The 22,391-nt window shown below is 33.6% G+C and overlaps 1 protein-coding gene across 1 annotated transcript in view; it reads right to left on the bottom strand.

Moving 5' to 3' along the window:
• The window catches only part of LOC131074963 (peroxisomal (S)-2-hydroxyacid oxidase GLO4-like), a 41,831-nt gene that overhangs the window by 7,337 nt on the left and 12,103 nt on the right, over positions 1-22,391 (bottom strand). The window contains exon 7 of the mRNA XM_059216528.1: positions 7,697-7,759. Within this exon, the coding sequence (XP_059072511.1) occupies positions 7,697-7,759 (63 nt within the window). The remainder of the gene's footprint in view (positions 1-7,696; positions 7,760-22,391) is intronic.

Below are 22,391 nucleotides of genomic sequence, written 5' to 3'. Positions count from 1 at the left end.
TTTTTGCATCGGTGAATTGTCAAGAGAAATCCCTTTGGGGGATGGTTATATACCTTATAGAAATTCCATATGCTTATTTTCAGCCTCCCTAGATCAGTTATGATGCATTTGTGAAGTCTCCTTCGGAGGTCCTGAGGTTAGGTCTGCATTTTCTACCTGTTTGCATTTTTCTGAGTAGCCCTGTTTGAGGCCTTGTATCTTTTTGTCAATTGATCATCAAGCTAAATAGAGAGTTATCCATGATTCCCTGATATTTTTTTAATCCCTATGCCAAGTGGCTTAGCCCCATGAATCTGTTTGACAAGTTTCCCAAGTTGATTCCATTTGCAAAAAGTTCAGTTTTGCCACTGAACATTGTCAAACAGAAATTTGAGGGCCATTTTGAAAATTCATATTTCATGCTCAGTTGACCTACACTTTAAATCAGTTGTACCCCATGATTCTCTATAAAATTATCTACCAGATTCCAAGATTTTAGCCCCCCAACTCTTCGTTTGTCCACTTTTTGAAGCCCATTCCAAATGAAAAAATTTCAGGGTTTCCCAGTGTCAGCAGTTCAGTCAATCAGAGAAGCCAACTTTGAGGGTTAATAATTTTGACATGTGACCTAATTAGGTCAAACCCTCTTGCACACCTATTCATGGTATATTCATCTACTAGTGTGCCAAGTGGCAGCTCCCTAAGTGGTAATTTGATATTTTTTCAAATCAAGTTTCAGAGGCTACTCAAATTGACTCAGCAGTTTCAGTTTCAAACAGGCCTAAGTAGGCAACTTTGAAAGTTAATATCGTTTGCCTCAGATGTCATTTTGATGATCCGTCAAATGCCCTAGATTCTCAGTATTGCAGTCTATCAGCGTGTCAGCTTGCAAGTCTTGGTCAAGTGATTTGGTCAATTTTAGGCCTGTTCTGGGAGCTCCTCGAGTGTTTTGGGCAAAATCTAGGGTTACATAAATGTCAAATTTAAATATTCTGGATTCTGTTTCTTGGATCCTAGAGACATTCAGTCAGTAAAACAAAGCGTATTGAGAAGTTCAGTTGTTTAAGAACGAAAAAAAAAATTAATCAGGCCCACTTTGGGGCCAGACTAGATCAGTTAAAATCCATTGAAGGGAAAATATATTATTTAAATCATTTCTTTTAAATAATATTGCAATAATGTTCATTATTGTTTTGAGGGGCAAAATAAAGATCGGTAAATTATTTTACCTACCCAAGTAACCAATTTTGGGAAGAAGAAATGTTTTTAATCATTTTAGATGATTTAAAAGAGATGAGATAGTCATTCAGCAAATCCTTCATGGGCCTAATTTAAATCAAAGGGAGAGTGGGAGGATAAAGTCATTCATTTATTATAAAACTTCATTGAGAGGATCAAATAAGTTATCCCTCCTTTCACAATGGGTCCCTCTTTTTGTGGGCGTTGCCAGTTTAAAACAAATCAGGGACCTTATCAAGGCATTTTATATGTGACCAGGTGATGCGCGAGATAATTGTTTGGCATGAGGAAGGAAAATCTCCATCTTATGGAGCACATATTTGACCTGCGGGATAAGCAAGGGAGGCGGGTTAAAACCAAATGTTATCCTGCATAGTTTTGAGGGGAAATGAAAATGGTCGCGAGGTAAGTTAAAATGCGAATGGGAAAGGATAAAACCTTATCCCGCGTGGAATTTGGGGGCAGAAAATCTAGTGCGGGATAAGAAGTGGAGTTGGGTCAAAAGAAAAATGTGTTATCCCGTAGGCTCCAACAGGAGTCAAAGAACATCCGCGGGATAAGAAAATAGACAAGCATAAAGCATTGTTGTCCCGCAGGTCATGAAGTGGGCACCCAAAGGCAATGCGGGTCAAACACAAAGTAAATGCCCAGGAAAAGAAGAAATTAGGGCAAGATGCATTTGCACGAAGGGAAATTTTTTTAGGGATTCGCCATTGCTTAGCACTGTAACTCAAGGGGCTCGCGTGGTTAAAGGAGGGACTAATGTAGGAAACATATGTAGAATGAGGTGAGTACGACGACACTTACCAGATATGTGTGTGAAGCAGGTTGGAGATCGACGTTGTTGCAGAGCCTCATTTGAAGTACAAATAAGTGGTTCTCATATGATATGGGGCAACTTTAGAAGATGCGTAAAATGAAATGGATCCTGTTGAGGGTTCGTTTTTTGTTCCAGTGCCATGGGGTGTGGCAGATAGTAGAGGTCAAACATGTGAGAGAGGGGGTTCAGCAAAGTCCCAATCTTACCAAAAAGGGGAAGCGATGTGGTTGTATTGATGTCCATTGCGGAGTATGTATGGCGAAGATCGATGGAGTTGATATGAGATATGGAAGATGCAGAGAGAGGAGCGATTGAAAATGGTGGCATTGCTTCATAGTGTGAAGGCTCAATGATGAAGGATGTTCTATGCATGGCTTGATAATGTGAAGGTTGAAAAGTCATGTGGGTATTTAGGACAAAGCGTAAGTGGGATTTGGGCATATTGTGGAATGGGTTCTATGTTGCAAGCCCGATTAGGCGAACACTGTCGAGTGTATCATTCTAAACACTTCTTTTCAACAGTGACAAAGTGATGTACAAAGATAGGTAAGATAAATATTGTTGAGAATGCATACCACAATGGGGCGCAATGTGAATGTGAACGTCGCTTGCTCAGACAAGGAATCCATTCTAGGAAGTATGTCATGGAATCCTCCTAATCCACCATGAAGAATGCCAAAAAGCATAAAGAACGCCGATTATTTTGTACAAAGATTGCAAATGAATATTCAGATTTGCTAAAAAATGTGGCCCCTATTAACGAAAACTAGATGGACATCACCAAGAAGGAGTTGGGTTTGATTACAACAATTGATAGAGATTGAAAATGGGTTTAATAAAATTGAAAAATTGAATGCTAAGTCTAAAGAAAAACAACATAAAATTGAAAAATGACATTGTTACAACAACGCTATGTTTATGATTTAAGGTGGTACCATCATTGTTATGCTTGCGGTGGTTCTTGAATTAAGAGAAAAATGCCAGATTGAAAGCCCAGCGCTAATTGATAATTATGAACTTAAAAAGGGAGATCAATATATACATGGATATTGAAATAAAAGGGCGAAATCATGATTTTTAGGGTAACAGTGTCAAGAAATATAAACAACTATGAGGGGTAAAATGTTTTACCAGGGGTGAAACCTCTATAGCAAGTGGAAATATTACATTTTGTTGCAGAGAAAAATGAGAATATTATAGGTGTATTTTTCTCAAATGATGGTTGTCTATCAAGAGAACAAAGAGGGGCATTATTATTCATAATGGATATTCCTTTGAAAGGAGCATTTTTCAGTTAATAATTTGGAAATGGTGTGGTCATAAAGTGAGATGTTCTCACTCAGTGAGCAGAAAATAAAGAATAACTTTATCCAAAGGGGGGAAAGGAACCCTTTTTAAGTCAGAAGTGGGCAGTGACTAAATGTGGTAATATTGGGCAAAGGTGCAGAAAGTGAATTAACATGTGCCTAAGCATGGCATTTTGTATATTTTGACAGATATTGACAGATTTTCCAGTAGGGTATGCAAGTGCACATTTTTGGAAAATTTTGAAGGAAGAGGAGGAGCTGATTTGAAGTGCATATTTCAAGAGAGAGAAGACAAGTCACTTTCTCAAGATGCCTTTAGGGTTTTATTCTAAGTCTTCTTTCTGAAGTATATCTTTCTTTTCTCTTCTAAGTTATTGGGATTCTGAATTTAATTTATTCCTCATTCTCGAAGCATGGCTTCTATGTACAATGCATAGACTTTTATGACAGTTAGAGTTATTTTCAGTTTGTGTATGCTTTGCACTTTAGTGCTTGTAATCATTTTATGCAAGTAAAGAATACAGGTTTCTCATACTATTGTCTCCTATATGTAACACTATTGTTTATGAAATAGACAATCAAGGATTGTGAGTTTTATCCCAGCGAGCCTGGTGTTTATTCTATTTTCTGCTTCTCTTTAAGAAAGAGACTAAAGTGCTTGAATAGGATAATGGATATTATCTCTTGTATGTAGGGTTTTAAGTATGACTATAGGAAGAACCAAGCTAAATGGTGTTGATGTCAGGCATTGATGCTAAGATTTATGTGGTTGCAAATCAAGCTATTGAGGTGTAAGGTTGCGTACTGAGGGTATACTTTGTTGCCCATACAAGGAACTGATCATGGGGTTGTTTACAATTTTCAGGACCCGTTTCATAATAAATCTTTTTACTTTTTGCATTTCCTTTTAGCATTAGGAGTAGGTTGATGTAGAAAACCCCTCAATGAGATGCATAGATGCTGAAACTAAGGTTAGAGCCATAACCAGGAGTTCAACCATCTTCCTTAGTACTTTTTCATTGGGATGATCTGTTGTTTTCATGTGATGTCAAGAGTTCACTAAAGCTAAATGTTGTAGGCTATCACATAGGTTCACCCACCTTGGTCTCACAGAGCCAAAAGTGTAGGATTTCTCAATCTTGTGACTGAGTCTTGTCAAGTTGGCCAAATCCTTCCCCGAGTTTGTCGACGAGTTAGTGACAATTCCTCTAGGACTCGGGGATTATTGGTTTTGGAACCAACAGTATGTGCCTTCTATAAATGATGATGATGTGGATTCTTGTCCCTCTCCCAAATTTTTTCCTCCCCATGTGGATGCTTTGGTGCAAGAGGATCATATCCTATTTGAAAACCTTCATCCTAAAGCAGTGATGAATAAAGGTGCTCTATCCTCTCCTAAACATTATCTTACCTAGCGGGATATTTTTGTGCAAGAGGATGTTATCCACTTCCTAAATAATGTCACCTTCCATTACTTTCAACACTATACCTTATCGAGATGAAACATTGAAGGATGTTTGTTATTTTAGATAATCATATATTTAGAGAACAAAGGATATATTTTGTTTGCATACTTTTATAAAGATAGCTTTTACTATATAAACTTTATTTAGATTAGCTTTAGTTTGAAAGTGATTTATTTTTAAATTTTAAGAGGTTAGCTTTAAATACATTTTTTTTGGTACTTTAATTATTATTATCTTGAAATCCTAAAGATTGGGCCTTGTAAACTTATAATAAGTGTTTTGAGAAAAATATTTTCACATGATAGTGGATGTTACACTCATTGTTGGAAACATTAGACTTGGCATTCAAACATTCTGATTTAGAGGTGGGACTTGGTAAATACTCAATAAAAATCAACGAAATATAATGAAATTTTGAGTGAAAACTAATATTTGGTGTTTTTTATTTTTTTCTTGCAGGAGAGTCTAAAATGGAAACTTAAGAAGATACATATATGATTTTATGAAAAACTCAATCAAGACTTGATGTGCAAGTATTTTACACTTGATTTATTTTCAAAATGGACTAACATATTATGGTTAGTCACAATGATTCCATGCATGTCTTCAAACAATGGCTATGCTTATGTTGTAAAATTATCATTTAATTATTGAATTTGAGTTATCTATATGACTAGAGTGTTTTGATTATATTAATTAGAATGAAATTAAAGAATATTATTAGTATTTGTATTGGTGTTGTTATTCATCCTACTTATAGTTTTGTATCTTGCTAAATTGTTAAATTCTTAAAATCATCAATGGTTTGTATATCAAAAATAATTATTCATTCAATTTTCATGCACACAAGCTTATTAATTTCTCATTTAATGTAGTGGAAATGTATTAATTGTTTCTATTTAATTTTTTCTTCATTTGTTCAGCATCATAAATTATATCCCTATACAATTCCATAATCACTTAGACCCCACTTTAGCATTAAGGCCTTTTGTGCTAAAATAATCCTCTAGATAGTGGCACCCAAACACTCTTGTCCAGGCCAAAAGGGGGCAATTTTGGACCCTTCAACGGTTGAATAATGTAGGCATGATTTCCTTTTCTGTATCAGCATGCTTCATAATCTCAAACACATTTCATGAGGTGAGATATAAAAACAAGCCCTAATCCCTCATTTGATACATCTCTTGTTAAATAAATTTACTCTTTATTCAAACTCAAGTAAGAAAGAAATCAAGCATCATCAAGGCAACAAAGGAGAGGTTGAGTATTTAGATTTTAAGCATTCAAGATGGCATCCATGATTAGGTTCTTATGAAGACATCTATTCATTCCTACATAACAACATCAACCTTTTCATGAAGACTACAACACGAATGAGACTCATGATGGTATATAACATTCCAAGTCAACATTTCAATTTTAGATCTAGCCTATGCCCTTTCAAGGCACGTTTTCCAACTTAATTTTAATTCAATTATAGGGTTAATTCCAAACCTAGAGTTTGACCTAGGAAAACCCCTATCAAGCCAAAATCAATTTTCCCTCTACTATGTGTAGGTAACAGATTCAGGAGACAACAGATACGAATTTCAAAAGAGAAAATAGAGATGTACAGAATTAGCTTTTGCAAAGGTGTAAAAGAAAGGACAAGGTCACTTGCACACAATTGTCTAACTCTTTTCTGATGAAACTTTAGAGAAACACTTAAAACAAAATCGTGATCCCAAAAATATATTTGTTGTCTACATTCAACACTTCTAAATAGTGGTGCCCAAGCACCATTGTCCTACATTTCTAAGACCAAATTTCATACACAAGTTCTTGTTTGTTTCCTATGTACAGATCTATACCTTTTGTCTAGATATATGATCTGAAACTATTTGTGCATGTTGATTATTGTCAATTTTACATCTTTAACCCTAGATATTACATTCAATTTACATTATTTTCATAGTTCATTTTCAACTAAATCAAGGAGAACTGAATCCATCTTATGCTTAGTGCTTTTCAAAAGTTTATGACATTGAACCAATTGAATTCATCCTTCTCCTTAAATGTAATTCTTGGAAGTACGTTTTATTCCTAGTTTGCATTCATAAACATGTGAGCTCTACTTCTCACCATTACAATTTGATATATTTAAAAAAAAATTAAAATAAAATCTTATATTAGTCTTGTTCACATACTCTAGGACAATTTTTTCCTTATAAAAGTCTCCAAAAGTTATTGTGCATGGTGTTATTCTTTGTATATTTACCTATAGTCTAATGTCTGGGTTAGTTTAGATTTCAAAGAGCTTCCCCAAATTATTTAAAGATAAGTTTTACCTCACACACTAATATGATTAATTCCTCTTCCAAAAGAAAATCAAAACACTAATAGGCATTGAAAATAAAAACACTTGTGCTTAAGAATAATACTGCATGTTAAAGGTACATTTAAATAAAGATGTTACTACATTTTCATATCATGAACAAAAGAGAAATTTAAAGAATGAAGAATAAAAATTATTTAAAAATAATGTAGTTTGTTTTCTCTAAAGTTTAATCATAATTTAGATAGAAGTTGGAGAAAGTCGCATATTTGGTTTGTAGTAGATAATTAAACCTTTTCTAAGTGTCAAAAAATTATAGCTAAATGTTGTAAGTATTTATATTAAAAATAAAATAAAAAAAAATTAAATTGTAATTGTAATTTTTTTAAATAATAAAAAATAATTAAAATTTCAAAATTTGAAGCATATCAAAATTAGAAGTGCAAATCAATTTTCACATTTATTTGGTAGTTGTAAGATTAGAAAGGTATTTAAATGAACATTTTATATAGAAAAAGAACAAATATATGAGTAGAGAGGAATTTTTATTATTCTAGAAAATGATTAATACCTTCCAAGTAAAAGAGCTATCCAAAGCTGCAGTAGCAGCAGACGCAAATGTTGAATCTTCCTCCTACAAGGAGTAGACATAAAAGTTAGACAAAGTCATTGATATTTTATAAAAAAATTGTATTTTACTTTCATTAAATATTTTTTGCCAGAAAATTATAAATAATAGATAGTAAATTTGTAGAAAAGTTAGTATTCGTATGGAACAACCATGGTATCTTTTGAACTTGTGAGTTTAGGTTGTTTGACACCTCATATAGAAGCAACATGACACCTAGGGAATATTATGAAGAACAAAAGTTTCTATACAAATGAAAAATGTATGGTGAGAATTTCCATTTTAAAAAAAAGCAACATAGGCTTAATATGCAAGAAAATCATATAAATCTCATTTGGTCTCACTAAAACAACTACTACTTTGAAAGAGAAATCAAATTTTGCATTTGGTGATGATGAAAGAGAATCAAAGTTTAACATAAGCTTATATGCATTATATCTGAAAAATTTTAGAGTTGATTGTAAAAAGTTGTCATTGTCAAAAGATCACAACTTAAGATAGTAAACACTCAATTCATCAAGTGAGGTGTACATAAACTTTCCATGCCTTGAGAAATTTAACCCAATATATCTCAAGGAAATACAAAACCACAGGGACCTTTGAATAAAATTAAATCAAGTTTCTTCAACACCCAAACCTTCACCAATGGGTTTTGTCCAAATTATATGTTATACTAGACATCAAGATTCAAAACATCTTATGACTGACATGGATCATTCCTAAATATTGGAGATAATATATAAACATCCTTGGAATCCATCCAAAATTAATAGAATAATTAAGAGGATAGTAATTAGCAAGTTCATTTGTGATATTAATATAGTAGTAGAGTGATAATAGTTGTCATATATTTGCATGCAATCTTGTAATAAGCATGTGGTGACCTATGATATAGTCTTTATTCATAATCTTAATGTGAGAGGGCAATGAGTTGTTTCTAATCATTTTATAATAGTAAATCAATGATAATTTTCTTTGTTATTCTCAATATATATTGTTGTTTCAACTCTAATTAAATTTCACAATAATGGTTCCCACTTTTTGGTCAAATCAGCAAAGTGAAATTAGTATTTTGCACCAAATCTTCACTTTCTAACACTTTAGTAGCTAATTCATTAAGAATTTTAAAATGAATAAAGCTATTCATTTGTGAAAAAAAATTTATCGATTTTAAATATATGGTTTTTTTTAATTAGAAATAAATTGTGAATCTTTTTACATAACTTTTAATAACTTATTTTTTATTATTGAAAATGGCATTCTTCAAAAGTGGTGTTTATGTCCTTGTGCATAACATTTTTTATAGAAGGGATTAAATTTTAATTTTTAAAATATAGATATGTCACACCAGTATCTAGTACATGGATTTTTTTTTATAATTTTGTGTTGCAAATATTTTTTTTAGTTATTTTTTTAAGTTAGGGTTATTATTATGTGGATACAGGTGTGTGTTGTCATCCATAACTTTTTTGAATGCATTTGAATTAATTTCTACTTTTTTGTTGTAATGGGGATATCAATACCTAGGAAAAAGACATTTTTAAACATTTTTCTTAAGTTTCTATTTTTCCACACATGTGAAACAAATACCTTAATGTTCAATGAAAAACTACATTCACATGAAATAAAAAAAAATGTATTAATGAAATTAAATATATTCAAATTTATACTTTTTAGAAAACTTATAATAAGGGCTACATACTTAAAAAATGTAACTTCTAAATGAATTCATTTGAGACTCGAAAAGATAAAATAAAAATGGATTTTTGACAATGTTTTCTTAAGTGTTGAGGAGACATCATTGCATGTATGATTTAAGACTAAAGGGGTTGTATCCAAGGGCGTTTCGTCTAAGAGGGTTTGATCTAATCCTCTTCAATTTAAATCCTTCAAATGGAACTTCTCAAGGCTTAAATCATTTTATTTTTAAAAAAATAAGTGATTTCGAGAAAAAAAATCAGGATGTCCCAAGTTCATAATTATTGCAAGATTGACATCTAGTCAATCTTTAGGCTCTCCTTCTATGATGCATCAAGTGACTTGGAAAATACTATCATTATAGTGTACTTTTATGATATTATAATCTTTTCAAAAAGTTATGGTGATCATTTCTAACATTTGTAGATAATAGTTGAGGGGTATATATCTCATTATATTTCCTTGAATCCAAATAAATCTATTTTTTTAGAAGTTGAAGGAATTTTTTTAGGCCACATAGAATCTAAAGAAGACATAAAAATTGATCCTAACATGGTTTATAGTATTCATAGTTTATCTCTACCAACCATAAAGTTTGGTACATACACTCTTTTTTCACAAATTCAATTTCATGTGAAGGTTTCTACCTACAAAATTCTTTAGAATTTGACATGCATTCCTAGAAAAAATGTGAGAAAAATACTATGATCCAAAACCCAAGGAAATGTTGGTAGGGGAAAAGAGCCAAGGTTTGGGCTCAAATGGACCTAAAATAGGCTACATCTAGAACTGCTCCTCGATCAGCCTCTTTTGTATGTTTTGAGTTACTTCAGTGACTATTCTGTGGAACATTATTGTATTTTGATTCAGATATTATGCGATGTTATTTCATGCTTTATCTAGATTTATGGTGTATGATTTTATGCAGTGTCTCAATGCTTATGAATAATGTTATTTTATGGATCTTTATCATGGACTGACACTTTTCCCTTATATTGCGATGCGTTATTTATTTGTTGTGTGTTTTCAAGTGTATTGGGATGCGAGGGGTTGATTTTCCTTCACTCACTCCATTGAGATAGGAAACATCACGATTCTCCTTCATCAGTGTGTGTGTGTGTCGTGTCTGTATATGTATATATATTGGTCTATATGCACGTGTGGTTCTTTGGTGCAGGACATTGCAGGTACTAGTATCGGGTAGGTACGGGGTATTGACTCCACCTAGTTTCGCAGGTCTGAGCATGCCTTATATATCCGATGGGAGTGGAGGAGATAGTTGTTGTACCCTAGCTTGACCGCAGTTACACTCGTGTGAGTGTTGTCACTCGATTGTGTTTCCCCATTTGGTTGTTATGCGAGTCATGGTGTCTTGGTTTGGTCATTTGGGAGTCGTCATTTCATCTTTATTGGTTTTGCGTGTTTCTGTTTATTTAAATAGTTATTTAATTTAAATGGATGATGCTATCTTGTGTTGGCGTAATTAGTTGATTAATATGCTTTGCTATTATTGATTTATTTAAATTAATGATTGCTAGATTAAATGGTTAAATGGCTTAATATATTGTGTAATGTGGCATTGATATTTTGTGAAATAAATAAATTGCCTAGCCATTTAAAAAGGTTAAATGCTTATGTTGAAGGACGTATTTATGGAAAAAGAAATAAATAAAATCTTTCCTTTGTATTTTTCCATTTGGCCTTTTTTAATTTAATCATTGGAAAGAATTATTATTTTTGGGAAAGAAATAAATTTGATTGCCTTTTTAGTTTTAAAATATTTAAATCTGATTGGATGAAATAACTTTAACCTAGAAGCATAGGTTAAAAGATATTTTTGGGCATCCATTCTGGGGATTCACGGTAGTAGAAGAAGAAGAATTTTTGGAGAGAAGTAAAGAATTCTGAAAAAAAAAACTCCTGGAGGAGCTGGAAATTCGACCTGGTTGTAAGACTGGTGTTCCTTCATTTTCTTGCTTGCCCTTTCTTTAGCTTAGATAATCTATTTTGATGTTTTAATTTGATTTTGTATATTTCAGTTTTCTTCCTGTGTGATTGAAAAATGAAATCTGCATGTAGATTCTTTTGGAATGTTGAAATGGAAGAAAGATTGTTTGATAGAGTTGATTTTATGATGCGATTAGCATAAGGGTGCATTCATGAAAGGAATGTCTCATTTCTTCTTTGTTGTGTGTTATTTGTTCATTGCAAACAACTTCTTGATTTACCTCTTCTTTGGAAAGAAATAATTTTAGATTGGGTTTGTTGGTTGCATCCTTGCTTCTTACTATCAAGAATTTGCCAATCATTCTTTCCAGTATGTTTATTTCACCATTTACCTTGCTGGTAACTTTTCCTAGAGATTTTGGAAATTGGCACTGATTGTGTGTGCTCATGAAATAATTATGAAAATGGAATTTTATTTCTGGTTATTGATTTTGTGATCTTTTGGTTTTAGAATGCTTTGGAGGCAAGTGTTTTTGGTTTGTTCGTAGACTTTACTGCTCCCGTGATGGGTTTGTCTCATCATGTGAGTCGGTAGTGTCTACCGGTCGGCAGCACCGCTATGCAGTATCAGTGCTATCGGTCGATAGGACTGCCACCAGTTGGTAGCAGCACTACCGATCGGTAGGACTGCTACCGGTTGGTAGCGGCTGCTACCAGCGGTAGCAGAACTACCGGTCAGCAGTACCGCTACCGATTGGTAGCAGTGCTACCAATCGGTAGTGGCCATTACCAGCAGTAGCGACACTACTGATCGATAGGGCTATTACCAGTGGTAGCGGCACTACCGATCAGTAGGGTTGTTACTAGTGGTAGCGGCACTACCGGTAGGTAGTGTATGTTGCCACGGCAGCAACACTACTACGAGTTGTCTTTTGCCACCACTTGACCCTGTGCCTTACTAGTGCAAACCAGTATGTGTTATAAATTTATTTAATTTTATTAAGTGAACATGTGGATGTGGGTGTTTATGTTAAGCATAAATGGTGATGTTTCATGTGATTTTTATTATGTGGTTAATAAATTGATCAATGGAAATCAAGGCATGAATTAGAGATTCCAATTGGTAGATTTGGATATAATCTAAAAATGATTTAAAAGCCTGTTTGGAATTCATGTTATAATCGGTTGAATGTTTAATGTGGATTTCATTCCTGATGGAATATTGAATTGGAAATTGAATAATGTGACTGTTGAAAGAATGCCTTATTTCATTTCTTTTCAATCAATGATGTTGCAAGTGTATTATGTGTTGCTTTGGTCTATGGTTCAGTCATCCTGTGGAGGCGTATTTGGTTCCTTTGACCAAGAGATATATGTTGACTTCATTGTCTTAACCATGTAGTGTCTTTGCCTTATGGTTAGCCAAGAGTCAGTATGTCCTTGTTTGACCACTTGTTTCTGATAGTGGTGTTATGGTTGTCTACTTTGCCATAGGGTCCTCGGGGAGTGACAATGCTTGTGTAGTGTCCTTTGAGAGAGTGGCTTTCGCTTGGGGGTTGCACCCAAAGTGGTAGGCATTACGACCCAGTGAAAGTTAGATAATAATTGGTAATCTAATGAATTGATTAGGTGGGTAGTATCATAACATTAATAAAGATAATTGTACCTCGTGCATAGGTGAGTGCTAGTACAGGGCTCATAATGTTGCGAGAAGGCCTGGAATGGCAAACCAACCACCTTGTCTTCACGAAAGGTTGGTAGGTTCCCCATGAGACTTAGTTGGAACTGGAGGTTCGGGAGAGGTTACCAGGATAGTGAGTCGGGACCTGTGGAGGTTGTACCATGGTATCCATCTTAAGCTATGCGATGACACTCTCTCATTTGGTTCATTTGTGTCTTTGTGATGTTGAGTCACCTAGATTCTTGTGGAGTCTTTATGTGCTGTCATGGAGTCATATTGTTTTGTCGACCATGTCATGTTTATGCTTGTTTGAGGGTCCTCAGCTATCTCCTAGCACGGTGGGGTGATTCCATTTGGGAATTACATGGTCGGGTGGTAGTGACACTTCCCATCAGATGTTCAGATTTGTACCTTCATGCGAGGATTGGCTTCGCAGGTGTTCCTATGGTTCGTGGCTCATGCTTCATCTCATGTTTTGGAGATTATTGGTATTTGGAGACCCTTGTGGTCATTGTATCATTGTAATATTGATCTTATGTAACCTTGTAATTGGATGAGATCTCTCATTATATGTTTATTGAGAAGCTATGTATTGGAAGAGCAATGTAATCCTTTGTTGGGATGTTTTTATCAGTTTCCTTGATGATATTAGTAAATGCTTATTGAAGTGGAAATTATATTGTATCCTTTCAATCTTTCTTTGATGAATCCTTATTTGCTTATGGCTTCTTGTGATCATTGAGTTAATGATGCATATGTGGATTATGATTTTGTGGATTTTGTTCTTGAAGGTAATTCTCCGTTGGTAACCCTTAAGGAATTCTGGTGTAAGACTTACGCTTGTGTTATCATGCATGTTGTGTAAATGCATTTATGATGTTTACACTTAAAAAAAAAAAAATTGTTTCACCCTTGTTATGGGTTTTTCCTTCGGGGTTCCTGGCGGGGCATTACACTACAAAGGTAAATTCTATGGTAGATTTAAGACACAATGTAAAATTTTGAGGGTACATAGTTTTTTATGCTATAAAAAACTCAATTATTGAACTACTTAGAGAAAATATCATTCCTTTAAAACTAGTGGTAAAGATAAAACAGAATGAAATACACTAATGAAAATGAAAATAAAAACATAATCCAAGGCATTTTAAGGGAAATTTAAAAGAAAAATATTGGTATTCCTACACCTATTCAACATGAAAAACCTATGTTGAATTCTACACCTTCATCACTAGTAAGGGAAATGTATCCAAAGGAGGTGGCATTCACTCTATCACAAATAGATAATAGGATGTTGTCTCCAATACAAGATTTTTCTCCACCCCAAGATTATCTAAAAATTTGTGAAGTAAATAAAGTTCAAGAGGAATTCCCCACATAGGTACAAGATGGATTTGAGTAAAAGAGAAAATCCTCCTCATACTAAATTGATTTTAAACTCTTACTATGGTGTTTTAAGAACTAGTTATGAAGAGCCCAAGCACCAATCTAGGATTACTAAAATTTCAAAGGGAAGTTGGAAAATTGAAATGAATATTTCTCTAAAGGACAAATCCAATCAAGTTGTAAAGCCCACTAATTTTTAGGTTGTTGGGACTAATCTGTGGCCAAGAACCCCCTAATTTAGAAACAAAAGACTTGAACTTAACAAAATAATCCTCAATAGTATAAAATGAATCAATACAAAGAGATGCCAATTCTACCTCTGATTTCAAATCTCTTACATCACTAGTTGATCGAAAGAGATCCTTATATTTATCCCATTCCCCTCTTGGTTTAGTGCACCCCTCAATATGGAAGAACAAGCAATATGAAACATGCATGGAAATCAAGCCCATCACCTCATCGCATTTTTTCCTTTGTGCAAATTTCTCATGCTACATGGTGAAAGTAGGTTGTCTCTCATTCAAGGTAGACCATAATCCATTAGAATAAAGAAATATTTTCATCATCACCCTCCATGTGTGATAATTATGACGAGTGAGAACCTCAAATCCTAAATCATCCATGTGAGCCACAACACACGAATAAAGAAAATAGAAAAATATATGATAGAAACTCATCTAAAACCTCTAATATATGATAAGAAACTAAAAAAGAAGCCCCCCAATAAATTGTACCTCTCCAAGTAGTAGGATGTCCAAGTTATCAAGAAAATTCCAAAAATTGCAAAAACTTAATAGATAATACATGGGCTTGAATCTGGAAAAAGCACACAAGTTGAATAATAGAGCTCCTCAATACCTTTCTGATGCTACAAGAATCATATAAATCAGAGATCGTTGCAAAAATTTATGAGCTCGAGAGTCCAAAATAAAGGGTTGACTTCAAGCTACAAGAAAGAGTGATGAATGAAAAAAATCAAGAAAAATAACCTGCATCACCGTGGAGTTGGTAGAACCATATTTCCAAAGATATATGGTTTGAAAAAATCTAATATTGAATTCCCAAGATATGCTCAGTGGAAAAAAAAATCCTATATGGAGCCCAATGAAAAATCTAGTGAGGCCAAGAAAGGGCCCTAGACGAATAGGCCATGGTCACCAATATGACCATGTGCTTGGATAAAGAAAAAAATATATAGCCCCAAGGACTAAATTGTGGGCCAATCATTGATCAAGTGCATGATACAGAGGAGCCCATTTGCTTGGGTAAAACAAGGGGCATGGGCCCAAAGAGGAAAATGGTGGCTAGAGGGGCCCACAAGGGCCAAAGTGAGTGCAAAGCAAGTGGATGTCTTGAATAACCACTGACATTGGTGGAGGTGGCAATAGAAGATAGAAATCCCTTAGCATAAAGACAAACCTCGATGGGAAAGATAATGGATTTCCCAAAAAGTGTGGCCATAAGAAGTCCTAGTGACCGAGTGACAAGACTTATGATAGGAGAAGTTAGAACAAAGCATGACCCCACAAAAAAAATTTATGGCCTCTAATAAAAGTGCACTCCCTGAAAATAATATAACAATCACCAAAAAAATGATGCCTCATACCAACTATGCAGCTACCAAATATTAAAATAGGCACCCCGAATTAAATCAAAAACTTTAATAATGAATGCAAAAAATGAAATTGGCCTTTGATAGAGGCAAAATAGAAAATTGTAAAAAAAATTCAAATACCAATACCTACAATCATACCATCTCTGGGGACTAAGAAAATATATGCCAAAAAAGTATCCAATAATGTCAAATTTTCACAAAAGATTGTCTGGATAGAGCAATTTTCTTTGCGAATAATCTTGATGGAGTGACTGATTTTTTTGACATGTTCGTGCAATCCATATAATATAGATTCATACGATTGAATTCATTTTGTACGACGATAGGGATGACAAAGAAAACCTTTGATAGCCTGGGATGACTGTGTAAGATTTGGTCAATTTGTAGGCATTTTGGAGGTTTTCAAGTCTTATGGATGCAACAAAAGGGTTAGATTTGGCCCAAAATATTCTAGATAATCAACTTCCTCCAAGAATTTATAACTAGCTCTTTTGAAACCCTTGATCAATCTACAACAAAATCTCCATTCAAAATAATAATTATCTAACAAGGGAAGGATTTTACTTGGCCAAAACTCTGATACCATGTTGAAATGATAATGAACCCGTTATGAAGCTACAAACTTGAAGAACCAACCAAGAAAAATGTCTTCCACAAGAGAATGTTCTAACAAGAGCTTGCATGAACAAGACAAATGATATTAATCAAATGGAGATAAAAATGTGATTTGATGCAATGTACAAGCACCTTGTATATATGGGAAAGGTGTGATGATTTAGGGACAACTACCCTTGATACAAATAGTAAATTCCCAATGCATAATGATAAATGCCTAAAACAAATATTAAATAATGAGGCATTGCCTCATTATAATCTATCTTCAAGAGTGTCACCTAGGATAACTAACACGATCCTATGAGCACTATTAAATAACAAGTTACGTAATATAATCCTATGAAAACTAATTTAAATGCAAGCTAGGTCCTAACTAAACTTACCATGTGAATAGGTTCCAACTAAGAACTAGTTAGGATATAACCACATTCACACTAACAAAATCCCTATGTAGAGTCATTGATGAAGACTTCCACCATTCCTATTCATCATAAGTATATTTGTCTTCAAAGTTGAAGGACACATTTTGGACTTATCTATCCTTTTTGATGATAGTCATTACACTCCAATTGTCAAATCATCATTGTCTTGGGATCTTGTTCAAAATCACTTGAATCTATAAGGTCCTAATTTTTCACCTTCTTCTTTGATTGGATGTTTACTTGATTGGATTGTGTCATCTTCATCATCATTCTTCTTCATGCTTCTCTCTTTCAATTCCTATCCTAAATGGGAATTATTCCTATATTTGTAATTAGTTTTGTTTCTTTTGAGAGGGAGACAATTTGTTTGTTGACATTGGATCATGTTTTTTCCTTAAACACTTACCCTTGATTATTAATTTTTGAGGGGCTAAATAGTCTCTCTTTTTCCCTCGTATGTGGGGGCAGGGAGTGAGTGGTGGTTCTTTCCCAAGTAGTTTTATTCTTGTCAATCATTAATACATGGGTACCTAAAATGACCTTATAGTCTAGACCCTTCTTACAGATCATTTACATAGGTTTTAGTCCTCCCTAAGTTGCACTTAAGGGGGATGTTAGAATTAATAAGGTATTTTCTTAATTAATTACTTAATGTGGACCTATTCACAAGTTAATTTAACTTAGGTTATAAGGTTCCTTTTATAGAGGTTCTTTATAATGGTGTCATGTATAGATCATTTACTTTTAGTTACCTATGTCATTAAATATTAATTCCAAGTGGTTGTGGCATGGCATAGGATTAAGACATGTCAAAATCTTGTTTAATCCTACCACTTACCTTTTCTATATAATCAAGGTCATTGTACATGTGTAATATTCCCATTGATCATATCTCATATCTCAATATTTAAAAAAAGTTCATTTCTTGAACACTTACTTGTGGAAGGCATCTTTGTTTTTGTAGGTAATCCTAGAGTCTACAACTCCTACAATATATTACAAGAAATTTGGAGTAGGACTATTAATTTTGATTATCTAACCACCTAAAACCTTCAAATCTTACATACAAATAGGATAATAAACACTTGTGTGATCTCTAAAAAAGAAAAAGGGAAAATGTGAACAAGAAGATAAGTTTCAAAAATGTTTAGAGTCATTCATCATCTATTTCAAATAATTTTATTTCCTCTAAAAGAAATGATGGAGAAAATTTGAAATGTGTCAAGGAAAAACATCTATGCCAATACTTCATGCATATCTATAATGATAAAAAAAAAATTAAACATCATATTATAAGAGAGCTTTGGATTCAATTGCCTCTCCATGTTACTTGGACTGTTTAGAAAGAAAATAATAATAGAACTTTTTGGATAATAGAAGAGATTATTCGACTATTTTTTTAATAGTGTATCATGCTATCTAGGAAAATGTGAATTATTTTGCTTCTAAAATACCCCAAAAGCTTCTAATAGCCCAAGAAATAATAATAAGAAAAAATTAGGGCATCAAAAAGTATCTTAATAATATAGATTCCCAAGAGGCTTTAGTCAAAAAATATAAAAAATGAAAATGTCCATGTTAGAGTTGAATGAAGTTGAATTTTGATGGCCTCAAAGGGAAACTTGGCTAAAGGTGCCTCAAGAGATATAATTCATGCTAATCAAGGAAATTTAATTGAATTAATTTCTATGTGTATTGGTATAAAACCAAACAATGAAGTTGAGGTCATTGCTCTCTAGAGGAAAAGAAGACACATTCTTATTTATGGTATCAAAATATTGATATAGAAGGTGACTCTAAGGTCATCCTTGATTTGGTTAAGATTACTAAAAATCCCTCTTAGAAATTTAGGAACTATATTGAAAATATAAGGCATTCTTTATTGAAGTATGCAACACAAGTTTATAAGATCAAACAAGAAATGAGAACACCGTCTACAAATGAGAGAAGCATGAAAAGAATTGCTATATTCCTTAAAAGAAAAGATTACATAATAAATGCAAAATAACACAAAATATTCTTTATAGAAAATCAAGACAAACCTAATCTAAAATTAAGGAACTAAAATTAGATCAAATAAGCTAAAGTTAGTTCCACTAAATGAACTTAAGCTTAAAAAAGCATGTTTCCTAAATACAAAATGTACTAATATCGGCCCCCCTTATGAGAAACTTAGGGAGAAGTAAATAATAACTACATACATAAAATTCAATGAATGGGTCCAAACAAATAAAGGCTTCATTAGGTACCTAATATAAAAGGAAAACAAATCTCTCACAACTAAACAAAAGGAAAAAACCCACTGGGAGAAAACTCTCTCCAAAAGAGAGAAAAAGGAGTGAAGGACTAAGAAACTTTTGAATTGGTCTCCCAAAAGAATAGGAACATAAGAAACATCATCTAAAACACAATAAGCCTCCAAATTAGTGTCCCAAAACAATAGGAACATGAAAAACATCATCTAAAAGATGAAGGAGTTGTAAACAACTATCAAATTTTTGTTTTGCTATAGTGCTTAATTAAGAACCTTCTCTAGAGACAATAATCTACATGAGTGTATCCAATACTACTAATCAAATAATTAGATGGAAAACAAAGAAAATAATATCATTGAAGATATTATTAGAAAAGCAATTCATGTTAATTCCAATGGTAAAAAGGTTCTATAGTTTGAAAAGTCAAAAGAAAATAAATTCATAGTCATTTTTGGAGAGAGAATCAACTATTTGACATTAGAATGGTTATGATAGAATGATGCTCCCTTCACCAAAATCCCTAGTTAGTTTTCCTCTCATTAATTATTCTACTTGAAGATAAATTTTCTGCAATTCATATTATCGTTTTCCCTTCCTAGACAACCTTAGGTATGGAAATATTATTAATTGTTTTTGTTCTTTAAGATGTCTTCACTTCAAAAATTCATTTAGGGAGATAAATCTCCCCCTCTCCAACTAGGTTTACTTTATTCCCTCTATTAATTTAATCTTTATTCAACCCCCCCCAATATCCATGCTAATAATCCTTCAAAAACCTCAAAATAGAGTGGGAATGATAAAAATAAATGTGTGCCTATTCTTGAGAAAATACTTGTTTAGTGTCGTAAATTGTACACCCTTGCTAAGGTGGTACAATTTCACACTTAGGTTAGCACCCGCCTTAGTGTGTTTGCATCTTGCATTATTATTTCCCTTTAAGCATTTAATTAATTAATTTAATTAAATCTAAAGTCATATTTCATCACTTCACACATTATAAAAGTGGGCCCTTTACCCTAAGTGTGCCCCTTTTTATTTTATTCCTCCAATAAATCATTTAATCATAAACCCTAATTATGTCCTATTTCAACCTTTAAGGCCCAATTTCACATATCAAAACACCTCAAAATCAGTTGTAACTTTGGGATTAACTCTAATATCATCATATCTAATGGCCCTGAAAATTTGGTGAAAAGTTGGTTGGACCATGTGCGTTCCCGCCACAGTCCTCGACTTTTTTCCCAATATTTTGGGAGCACAATTCTATGATATTATAATTCTTAACCCCAAAATATTGGTGGGAAATTCAATTCCTAGGTCGGCCTAAAGGCGGAATTAAGTCGAAATTAAGATCTAGGGTTTCATACATAAGAGCTCTCTTTCTTCATTTGAAGGCATCTCAGAAAATATAGGAAATGGATGTTGGAGCGAGCACAAGGAGCCTTCTATGTAGTGAAAGAGAAGCCTATGTGGAGTCTTCAACAACATTCAACAATATTTCATCAAGCATTCATCATCAATTAGGATCCTTGAAGACATTGAAGAGTAATAGGAGATCTAGTGGCAATATCTCTCCCTTGGGGATTGGTATGATTTCATGTTATTTTCATGTCTTTGTATGAGCTTCTTTACATCACTTTGCATATTTACATTCATAATTTAGATCAATTTTCATAATTGATTTAGAGCATTTACTTTGTCAATTACAAACATTTAGGGTTTACTCTTTAGGGTTGCTCTAGATTGTTTACTTTCATTTTAGGATCTTGCATACACACAAGGTTCTAGCACACACATTTTCAATACATTATCAGCTATTTGTGGAGGTAGAAATCACCAAAATAGGGGTTTGACTAAGGAAAAACCCCATATAGCCACCCAGGCCTTCCCTTTTCAATTGTAGGTGCAGAAACAGGTACCCAGAGGTACTTTCAACTCAGGAAAAGGCACAAGAATCACCCAGAATCATCAGATCTGCTTGGGAAAGAGGCGTGATCTCATGGTCCTTCCTAGGAAAGTGGTGTGGCACCATGTTCCCCCTGATTTTCAGTGATTTTTAGTAGGTTGCAGCTTCAGGATCTCAAATTTGCAGTTTCTCAGTTGTAGCCTCCTATCTGCAGAAACAAGACAGTGGCATCGCACCCTAGTCCAGGTCAGTTTTGTTCAATTTTTAGAATTAGGTACACATATAGAATCCTCTCACTTTTATTCTTTTAGTATCTCAGTTTCAGATTTGCAATTTTGTTCAATTTCAAGTTCATTTGTGCTTTATTCTTCATCTCCTAGTCTAGTTGATCAATCAAACCCTAGTTTTTCTCATTATTTGCAACAAGAGGAATAGAAACCCTAAGAGATAATATTTATCTCTCTTTATCACAAGAAGTAGCCAAAGTGATCTATCTCCCTAGGCTCTTCCATATTCTCAATGTGTTGGCAAAAGTGGGATTAGGTCCTAGTCACCCGATCTCGCTTTTCCCACCACCAAAACTTGTTATGGAAGCTCAAGATGAACATTAATATTATTTTTAGGATGATTTTATGGAGAAGGGGGAAAATAAACTCACGATTTTTTATAAGGATTCGACTTCTAATGCTAAGGATATAGATAAGGGAGACCCTCACCTTCCCACCCCTATTTCTACTAAGAAGGGTATTCAAGATTTAAATAAATAATACATAAAAAACCTACCCCTCAGGAGATATTTATCTCTCAAAAAAAATGTGGATAGGTTAGGTTCTTTGTTTAATAATCCCAAGAAAAAAAATTAAATTAACTTTGGAAAAGCTAGTTTGGACCTTTACAAGGAAGTTGAGTCTTTAAACCAAACAGATATGCATACTAAAGGAAGTCTAGAAGCTAATATTATTATGGAAGGTTATAGATTTATTGGCCTCACTAAAGCGAGTGCAACTAATAAAGGGGGTAGAGTTCAGGGAAAAATAGATGATGCTAGGGTTTTTCAAACTTTTTTAAATGAAATGACCTCAAATAGAGAGAGAGAGAGAATAATTGGATGAT

Source organism: Cryptomeria japonica, chromosome 2 (genome assembly GCF_030272615.1).
Source record: "Cryptomeria japonica chromosome 2, Sugi_1.0, whole genome shotgun sequence".
Classification (NCBI taxonomy): domain Eukaryota; kingdom Viridiplantae; phylum Streptophyta; class Pinopsida; order Cupressales; family Cupressaceae; genus Cryptomeria; species Cryptomeria japonica.
The sequence above is the reverse complement of the archived record's forward strand: the minus strand, read 5'-3'. Positions and strand labels throughout refer to the sequence as shown.